Below are 10,891 nucleotides of genomic sequence, written 5' to 3' on the forward strand. Positions count from 1 at the left end.
TAATAATAATAATAATATAAAAATTACACTAAATATCTTGTAGTTTAATTATTTTTTAACTTTGCTTCTATTTTTTTTTTATAAATCACAATTTATATCATAGACCAACACCCTTTTTAAACTTGAATGATAAGATGTATTTATATATATATATATTATAGAGCAATGACCTTTTTTTTCCTCACTAAAAATCATTTCAAATTTTCTTCATTTCAATAGAAATCAAAGCTTTGAACAAATTAAAATAGTGAGAAGGAATAACCATAAGAGGTGGTTTTCCCCACTCTCATAGAAGCCAACTGGTTTTGTTTCTAAGATTAGGTTTTCTTGATTTAGCACGCAAATGTGGAGCAAGTATTAGAATATTTTGTATGATTTTATGGAATGGCCATGATCCGCACTTGTTGATTTGCTTAAGAGAGTTTTTCTTAATGCAGGCACGGACACTGCGTGGATGGCCACCGCAAGGGACCATGGCGTGAAGGAGCCTCGTCTTCAACTAGATCGAACAACTTTCTTGACTTCATATACCCAAAAACAGCAAAAACCATCTGTCTATTATCCAGTTGGAGCTAGCTTGGCTTCATTAAATAAATTACTTTTTTTCCTTTTTCACTAGATAAGGAAGTCTAGATTGTCGTTTGCATCATAATTGAATAATTAACTGTCGTTTGCATCACATGCACACGGCAAAGCCTAGTCCTCCTCCCCCTCCAACCCCAGCCGCTTCCTTGCTGTTGCTGACGCTTTACCTTCCTCGCCGTTCACTTTTTCCCCAGCCGCCGCTTCTCCTCCCTTCACCGTCCATGGAGGCATTGTTTATAGATAGATTAATTAATAAATAAAGAAGATGATTTGCACAAGATGCCATGTCTGCTTCGCCGTAGTGTGAGTTTCATGGTTCCTGAGATGGGGTGGGATGCAATGGTATGGGATGACCCGTAATGTTCAAACCTGAGAGATTTCCCTGCTATGGTTTTTTCAATTTATTTTGGTTTTTTTTAAAAAAAAAAACAATTCAATGTCAAAGTTATAATATCTAGTACAAGAACTTTTTAGTAATTAATTTTTTATTTATATCGACCAAGATATAAAATGTTATAACATATAAACTATAGAATATAGATTATAGTTTCTTAAAAAATGAAGATTAAATAAAAAATGACTTAATTACAATATAATCAATCTAATTCTCCTATATATTTTTTTAAAGCGATGCAGTTCACAAATATTTTTGTGAGAATTAAAAGTAGAAAAGACAAGTAAAAGATGTGCGATAATTTCAATTCCAATTGATCGATAGGCCATCAGGTGGTTGGTGAGTGCTTTCAAATGCATTACAGGCATGTTGTATTTTGTGTTTTTAAAATATTTTTTAAAAAATTTAAAAATATATATTTTTTAATTTTAAATTAATATTTTTTTATGATTACTTTGATGTATTAATTCAAAAATAATTTTTTTAAAATAAAAAAATATTATTTTAATATATAATTTTTTAAAATAAAAAAAATATTATTTTAATATATATTTTTTAAAAAATATTTTTAAAAACAATTATTATCACACTATTCAATACCTGTATAATCAAAATCAAGTAGACGTTTCGGGTTAACAGAGACCACTCTAGAAAGATTGATGATGATGGTTAACCATAATTAATTACTTAAATAATTAAAATACAAATCCACCGTCTAAAGGGTGCATGTGAACCCATGACCCACCATTTCATAAATCCGGAAGTAAATATCTAATTTATAAATTGGACGCCTCTCATGCATTGGGAACATTCCCAATTTCATTCTTCTTTTTTTTATTTTAAGAAAAAAAACTTTCTCAATTTCACGATGAAATATTTGGACCGATCTATATTTAGTCTAGGAGAGAAAAAAGAAAAAAAGAAAAAAAGAAAAGGGGAAGGTGGTTGGAGGGTAAACCTTCACTTTCCACACATCCCCACCTCAGCAAACAAGCTTTAACCTTAGTTGCTCACTATAGACAAGTATCCGTGAACCGGAACACGTAAAGATTCAATGTCTTTTCGATTCTACCCACCATTTATCTAACTCCAAGAAATTAACAATAATAAAAAAACAAATCCGCCATTCTTGGAAGTGGGAAATGGAAATATGATGCGATTCATCAAGCCTTCATGTATAGGAGGAGCATCGACCGATCAAGGGGCCAGGATCTCCTCTCCTTGCCATTAGTCTCGTAGGTGTTCAAATTACAGGGGCCAAGATCTTTTCTCCTTGCCAGTAGTCTCGTTTGTGTTCAAATTAGAAGTAGAATTAGGGTTTTAGTTCTACACTTGTCCCTGCAAAAGTAAAGTTAAATTATTGCTGAAAATAAAGAATTCACGTGACGAAAGCTGGTATTTTCTTTCCCTTTCTCTTTCTTACAGGTTTATAGCTGTATGCCTGTATTCACTGTCTGATCTCTTTCCTCTTTTTTGATTTCCATCTTTTCTGTTTTTGTCTTGACGTACTCATTCACATAATTATAAACAAACAACAATCCACCGTCTCTCTCTCTCTCTCTCTCTCTCTCTCTCTCTCACTTTTGATTCACTGGCACGGCCTCTATTAAACCAGAGGCGTCGCCCAAGTCTCCTCTCTATTAAGTATTAACTCCCTGCAATTGCATGCCCCTTCCTGTCCTCAAAATCTTCAGACATCGAAAGAAATGAAGCCATTGAAGATGCAATCATTTACTATCTCTCTTTTTAGTATTCTCCTTCTGGGTGTTTGCCACGTGTCCCGGGCAACACCAGCGTCGAACAAGGAGAGAAAAGCAACTTACATAGTTCACATGTCCAAACCCGAGATGCCGGCGAGTTTTGAACACCACACTCACTGGTACGAATCCTCACTCAAATCGGTCTCTGACTCAGCCCAAATGCTCTACACCTACGAGAATGCAATCCATGGGTTTTCCACTCGGTTAACACTGGCAGAAGCAAAGTTACTCGAGAGCCAACCCGGGATTCTCTCTGTAATGCTTGAGTTGAGATACGAGTTGCACACAACTCGTACACCAGAGTTCCTTGGACTCGACAAAAGCGCTGATTTGTTACCCCAGTCTGACTCAGTCAGTGAAGTGATCATTGGTGTGCTGGATACAGGTGTTTGGCCAGAGAGCAAGAGTTTTCTTGATACCGGCTTTGGTCCTGTTCCAAGTTCCTGGAAAGGCGAGTGTGAATCGGGCACCAACTTCACGACAAAAAACTGTAACCGCAAATTAATCGGTGCAAGATTCTTTGCTAGAGGCTATGAGGCCACGTTAGGCCCAGTTGATGAATCAAAAGAATCAAAATCGCCAAGAGATGGCGACGGCCATGGTACTCACACCTCTTCTACGGCAGGTGGATCGTCTGTGGCAGATGCGAGCCTATTTGGATACGCAGCTGGAACAGCGCGTGGGATGGCTGCCCGTGCAAGGGTGGCTGTCTATAAAGTGTGCTGGGTTGGTGGTTGTTTCAGTTCTGATATTTTAGCGGCCATGGATAAAGCCATTGATGATGGTGTTAATGTTCTTTCCATGTCACTTGGCGGAAGCATGTCTTATTATTATAGAGATAGTGTTGCGATTGGAGCTTTTGCAGCTATGGAGAAGGGGATTTTTGTCTCTTGCTCAGCTGGGAATGCAGGTCCAAGCTCGTATAGTTTGTCCAATGTTGCTCCTTGGATAACTACTGTTGGGGCTGGCACTTTGGATCGTGACTTCCCTGCTTTTGTTAGTCTTGGTAATGGGAAAAATTACTCGGGTGTTTCTCTTTATAAGGGGGATGCAATTTTACCAGGAAAGCTTTTGCCATTTGTTTATGCTGGTAATGCTAGTAATGCAACAAATGGTAATTTGTGCATGATGGGTACTTTGATCCCTGAACAAGTTGCAGGTAAAATAGTGCTGTGTGATCGTGGAGTGAATCCTAGAGTGCAAAAAGGAGCTGTAGTCAAAGCAGCTGGTGGCTTAGGCATGGTTTTGTCAAATACTGACGCCAATGGTGAAGAATTGGTTGCTGATGCTCACTTACTACCAGCTACAGCAGTTGGTCAAAAAGGTGGAGATGAGATCAAGAATTATTTGTTTTCAGATCCAAAACCAACGGTGACTATTCTTTTTGAAGGCACCAAAGTTGGGATTCAACCATCTCCAGTTGTTGCAGCATTTAGCTCAAGAGGGCCTAATTCGATCACACCGGACATCTTGAAGCCGGACATGATTGCACCAGGTGTCAACATCTTGGCGGGTTGGGTGGGTTCGGTTGGTCCTACTGGGCTGGCTACCGATGGCAGGCGGGTGGAGTTCAACATTATCTCAGGAACCTCAATGTCCTGCCCACATGTGAGCGGCCTCGCTGCATTGATCAAAGCCGCTCATCCTGACTGGAGCCCAGCAGCTATCAAATCAGCACTAATGACCACAGCTTATGTAACTTACAAGAACGGCAACAAATTGCAAGATGTTGCTACTGGGAAGGATTCTACGCCGTTTGATCATGGGGCCGGGCATGTAGATCCGGTTTCGGCACTCAACCCAGGGCTTGTTTATGATCTCACGGCAGATGACTACTTGAATTTCCTGTGTGCGTTGAACTACTCTGCAACAGAAATCACCAGCCTTGCAAGAAGAAAATTCACATGCGATGCCTCCAAGAAATATAGTGTGACCGATCTCAACTACCCTTCTTTTGCAGTCAATTTTGGCAGCGGTGGTGCTGATGTGGTAATTAAGCACTCACGAACACTTACCAATGTCGGCGCGCCGGGGACGTACAAGGTGCTGATATCATTGCAATCTCCAGGTGTGAAGGTGGCAGTCGAGCCAGAAACATTGAGTTTCCGTCAAGCGAATGAGAAGAAATCTTACACAGTTACTTTTACTGGGAGCTCAATGCCTGCCGATACTAATAGCTTCGGCCGGATAGAATGGTCTAACGGGAAACAAATTGTTGGCAGTCCAATAGCAGTTAGTTGGACTTAGCAGCATAATATGGCATGTCATTAATAGAAACAAAATTCGGTACCGCTCGAAGAGTAGAGTACAATTGCAATGCTTGTTAGTTTTTGTGCTCCGAATGTTATGTTTTCGTAGTCCCAGCAAATAAGGGAAGGCTGGACCTGGTGCTTGATGTTCTTATTTGAGAAGGAAAGCAAGAGGAAAAAAAAACGTACAAAGGCTGATGGCGTTTTCATCTCAATGTACAATTTGTGGCTATCACAATGTGTATGCTTGCTAGCCTAGTGGATACCTATTTATATCAAGAACTCCTATCCTTAATATTTATTTTGTTACGTGAATTTCTAAATTTTACATAGCTTATATATTATGGCATTAGTATTTAGATGAACAAACAAGAAGATTTTGACTTTTCTTTGCCAATTCACTGGCAAAGAACTATTTTTTTCCCCATCAAAATATAAGTACGAATTAAAAATAAAAAAGAAAACTAGACAGGAAAAACCAGCAAGTCAAGTTTGCAGCATGTACAGGTTATTGAGAAGAAACAATGGGAAACTAGCAAAGAAATATTTGGTCTCATGGATGGTTACCATTTTGTCTGTCAACCTAGAAAGGAGGTCCAATACTTGTTCCAATTTCAACAACTTTTGATTATTCTTTTTCTTCAATTATTGTACACATTATTTTGCATAAGAATATTCAAGATGTGTTTGGTATGCTTACCAGAGTGTATGATAGAAATAGAAATAGATTAAATTGGACTAGATTGGATAGTAGATAAGCTTGTGCTAGACTAATTGTGTTGATCGATTTGATAATCTCATTGGTATAATAATATAATTGTCTCGCTATGATTGCTAATTTGTTAATCGATCTATGTAATTTTGAGTAGAGGCTGGTAATAATCTTGCATAGCAAACTGAGTGTGAAGTTTTTAATATGGTTTAACAAGTCAAAAGGCTAAAGAGTAATACCAAACAAATCTTAAAAAATAGATAAAAATAAAAGAAAATAACTATTTCAAAAATCTTGTAAAGAAAGAATGTTGTAAAGGAAAGTTGTAAAAGAAAACTATAAATTGCAATAAACAAAAAAATAATAAATTGCATAAAGCTGTAAAGAAATTATACATGTGGGACTCACCATCATTTCTAGTGGCTAGATGACCTATTTGAAAAAAATAAAACTAATAGTTGTTCACTACTAAATAAGAAAAATAAAACTAAAATTGATCATTAGTTAGATTCACTAAGCTAAGAAAGAGTCCAAGTTGACTTAGAAAGATAAAAAACAATTGACTAATGGAACTAAAAGTCATGATTAATCAAGAAAAACTAAGTGACAATAAAGATAAAATTTTACGTGATTGAATAAAAGATCAAGTCCTATATAAAATAAGAGTCCTCAATGGATTAAATTAGAAAGTATTACCAATTAAAGAGACACACATGGAATTTAAGTTGTAGTAAAATTCATAATATAAATTCCTTATCTATTATAAATAATTTATAAGGATTATAATTTCAATTTTACACAAAACTCAAACTTCGTAACAATATAAAAAAGTCATCCAACCTAGCCCCCCCCTCTCTCTCCCTAAGTCCTCGTAGTCAATTGATTTTGATTAATCTTAGTTTTGTTTCCTCATTCTAATAATCATAAACTTATTTAAGTTTTTATCTATTCTAGCCACCACCTTTCATGGTTACCAACCACCATTTCAATTGCTGGAAACTTGCTTTGTTTACCCTTCTCTCTATAATTTTGATAACTAATGGTTGATTGTGTTAATAATGTTGATGTTCATTATTTTTTTTATTATGAATTATTGAGAATCTTGGGTGATGGGATGGATGTGATTTTGGCTATCAATATTGTGTTGGTTGATAAGTAATCCTATTTATGGAAAATACATCTCATTTGGGTATTGTTATAAGGTGTGATTGATGTTTGATGGTGACTATGTGTTAGATGGACAATACTTCCTATGGAAAATAAACCATATTTGGGTATTTTCACAAGGTGTGATTATGGTTTGATGTATAATGATGGGTTGATGTGGGTGGGATTGTTATTTATGACTTTCAAACAAATTTTTGAAATATTATTATGATGAGATGTTAAATGCTTTGGATAATTGTAGGAAAATTATTAGTGTGGATGTTTGGTTGATATTGATCTATGATAAAATAGTGATTGGTTTGGTTTATATTTAATTAATTAAAGATTATACATTTTTCTTAATGGTGTTATTAATCACTTCCTAATGGCAAATGCACCATAAGTGGGCATTGTCTTAGAGTGTGATTAATAGGTAATAAAATTCATTATATTAAAAAGCACATACTAAAATTAATTTCTCATGTTAATTATTTTATTATTTAACGATTCTATCTATTGCAAATATACTATTATTAAGCATTGTCATAAGCTATGATTGATGGGTAATAAAATCACTTAATATATCACTTCAAAACATTTTCAAGTTATCTGTTTATGACTAATGTACCATTATTGGACAATGTTATTGGGTGAGATTGGTTACTAAATGCTATTAAAATATTTTTTTTGAAGAAAAGAATTGTTTCCTCGTAATTTTGTCATGTTTGCCAATTCTAATTATGAAAGATATACCATTATCGGGCAATGTCATAAGATGCAATAAAAAATATTTCAAGATATCATTTCTTATTATAAAAACAACAATAATAAAATTTTGTTTTCATTATTTTATGAATTTAAATCAATGTGTTTAAGGGTGTCCTGATAATATCCTTTAGTGCTACTCTTTCAGTCATCCAGTTAATCTCTTTCTATAAGCAACATCACCTATAGTGACAACATTTGTTTTAAAAAATTATAAACATTTATAAAATATTAACATTAATTTAATAAACAACACATATATATTAGATTGGGTAAACTCATGGTATGTAAACACATTAGACACATTAATCATTAAAAACAAATAATATTGCACTTTATTTTAGATAAGATGTATAGAATGATGACTATCTTTCATATTACATAACTAACCTCTTACCTAGAATATTTGAAGATCAATTACGGTTTTAGTTAACATAAAATTAGATGGAGATTTTTTTTTTACATATAGTTATTCTCGATGTTCCTTGTGACACCTGTACAATTCTTAAAACTAGAAAATACATGGAAGTGTGTGTTAAGACATGGATCATCGTACTTAAGGAGTGTTTGGAAACACGGTGCAAACTGCGTTCCTAAAAATTTTAAATTTTATTTTTTGTTTAAAATGAAATTTTTTTATGTTTTCAGATCGTTTTGATATGCTGATGTCAAAAATAATTTTTTTAAAATTAAAAAATTTCATTTTAATATATTTTAAGCGAAAAGTATTTTGAACCGCCGTAGCTACAATAATTTCAAACAGACATAAAAAAAAAAAAAAGGAGAGGAGAGAGTCTAAATGGGTGACTTTATTTTTACTTCTTTTACCAAAATGCATTAGATATTTATTTTAAAAGCCACGTTACATATTATAAAGCATTTCACTTATCTTAATCTAGTGCATACAATTTTATCTTGTTTTTTTAATATATTTAGATGGCGTGAAGTAAACGGAGATTTGTGTAATTTATATTACATGAAAATTAAAAATAAAACGAAATGGGAGCAAACGTCAAATGGTGTTATAATCTCGTGTTTGAAGTGCTTACTTCATGGTCGTACACTTGTACTGAAATTGTAATTTGAAGCAACGATCTAAATTCCTTTTAAGGAACTCAGTTCATCGGCGCTAGTTTAACTCTTGCAAATTCATGTGAATGTTCCACTTAAATATAGTTTAAAATTTTTCACCATATAGGTGGTGGCTAGTGGTAAAAATTTAAGATAAAAAAGTTTATTCTTTTTATAATTTCAGGTTTGAGTCCTATTGTTGCTCATATGATGGTCACTTGAGACTTATATGGTTGTTAATTTCAGGACCCGTGGGATTAGTTGAGGTGTGCGCAAGCTGACCCTGACACTCACGTTAAACTAAAAAATTAAAACAAAAAATTAATTTTTAATTTTTAATTTTACCTCTTATTTTTCAAAAATTTCAATATCACCCATCAAAATTTTCATTCATAATTATAAAATCTAACTTGATTCAATAGACTAATTCAGGATCTGAATAACTCAAAGCTATAATCCAGTTTCAAATAAACAAAACTCGAACTTGCAGTTGGTGTAATAAAACCTGGATGATCCACTAGATTAACCTAAAACCTGGATGGCGTGACATGACATAACCCGGGTGAGATTCATTTTTTTTATATTTTTTAAATAAACCTCAAAAAATATATAATTAATTTATAAACATTTAGCCTCATATATTATTTAACAGCCTATATTTACAAAGAATATTTCTTAACTTTTCTATATATTTAACATTCTTTTTACATGGAATGGAATGTTTCTTATTTTTTTTGATGTGGGATGATTATAAATAATTTATTTTTATATAGAATATTTTTTAATTTTTAGATGTGGGATAATTATATATAGCATAAATTCATATAGATTATCTCTTAATTTCATTTTTCAAACATTTATTTTTTATTTTTTAAAGTTAACCCGAATCATGTTATGTTACAGAGTACCTGACTCTTTTACGTACCGGCTGACCTGGGCCATATTAAAACCATGCTTCCATTACAAGAATACAGGGTTGGCTGTTTGCCAGGCAGCATTATATTTAAAGAAAATCATATTCAAATCTCTCATAAGCGCTCAACAGGGCGACACATAATTGCAAGTTGATTTATATGCACGTTGAAATTGCAAAATACAAAGTCTTTTGACTGTTTCCAAATACAAGGATTGTAGTGGTACGAGCAAGCTATAATAAACAAAGGTAATATACACCAGAAAACCAAGTAGCATACTCGCGTATTTGCACTTAACACGTAGAGCTCACAGCACATATAATGTAGACACGTACAATACACTTGTCAAACCCACAGCAAGTGAGAAAACGGGATATAAGCTGATGTGGTGTCCCATGCATCAGATGAAACATCAAAAGTTCAGAGATCAGGAAAGAAAATGGAGAAGAAGCAAGAGAAAAAGCATGAGCAGCAGATGGAGAAAAGGCCAGAGAGTTCTCACGAAGACAAGAAGGTAAACTCAGAGGGTCTCCCAGTTGAGGACAGTCCTTACGTGAATTACGGAGACTTGGAGGATTACAAGCGTAAAGCGTATGGGACTGAAGGTCATCTTGAGCCGAAGACTGGCCGTGGCGCTGGTGCCAGTACTGATGCGCCAACTATTTCTGGCGGAGCTCTCTCCTCTTGAGACTTCTCCTACGGCAACTAACACATTTAATGGTGTTATAGTCCCTTAAAAACAATATGATGTTTTTATATATCTATATTAAATAAAGAAAGAGCACTTCGTTAATTTCCTTTAATTTCTTTATACGAGCGGTTATATAATAACTTCTTGTTTATTAACAAATCGATGTCTTGTGTTTGGTTGTTCGTCGCAATATCATAGTAATTGGCAATTCAAACATGTATGTCATAGGCTTCGATTAGTTGAGTTAAATCTTAATCTTTTACGAGTGTTAATTAATTTGTGCTTGTTTTCGATAGGATATGAAATAGAATTATAACCAGAGATGAGTAGTACAATCATTTCCATCACCAAAAAAAAAACAATTAACAAAGAGGTATGGTTGAGATGAATACATTACTTGAAAGTTGGAGATGCCATCTCCAGCAGCTGTTCTTCAGCCTTTCACATCTCTTTCTTAACTTCATACTCCAGTTTCCATGTTGAGTCTCTCTACATGTTTGTGGTCTTCTCATCACTGACTATTAGGATACTGTCAAACAATATACCATCCTACATGGTCTGAATCTCAAAACTAATTGAAGCAAGAGGCCTAAAATCAGGTTTA

General features: G+C 34.2%; 2 protein-coding genes across 2 annotated transcripts; both read left to right on the forward strand.

The window, feature by feature from the left end:
• Nucleotides 1–2,005: 2,005 nt before the first annotated feature.
• Nucleotides 2,006–5,297, forward strand: LOC133695374 (subtilisin-like protease SBT1.7). Its single transcript, XM_062117335.1, has one exon. It carries the CDS (start codon nt 2,686–2,688, stop codon nt 4,984–4,986), a length of 2,301 nt encoding a protein of 766 aa, XP_061973319.1. The 5' UTR covers nt 2,006–2,685; the 3' UTR covers nt 4,987–5,297.
• A 4,738-nt stretch (nt 5,298–10,035) lies between these two features.
• On the forward strand, nt 10,036–10,284 carry LOC133693963 (uncharacterized). The gene has a single exon (XM_062115356.1). The coding sequence runs from the start codon at nt 10,036–10,038 to the stop codon at nt 10,282–10,284; it is 249 nt and encodes an 82-aa protein (XP_061971340.1).
• Nucleotides 10,285–10,891: the final 607 nt, after the last annotated feature.

Source organism: Populus nigra, chromosome 5 (assembly GCF_951802175.1).
Source record: "Populus nigra chromosome 5, ddPopNigr1.1, whole genome shotgun sequence".
Lineage (NCBI taxonomy): Eukaryota > Viridiplantae > Streptophyta > Magnoliopsida > Malpighiales > Salicaceae > Populus > Populus nigra.

Coding starts and splice junctions, on each gene's coding strand:
- LOC133693963 (XM_062115356.1), top strand. CDS start 10,036: ATGGAGAAGAAGCAAGAGAAAAAGCATGAGCAGCAGATGGAGAAAAGG.
- LOC133695374 (XM_062117335.1), top strand. CDS start 2,686: ATGAAGCCATTGAAGATGCAATCATTTACTATCTCTCTTTTTAGTATT.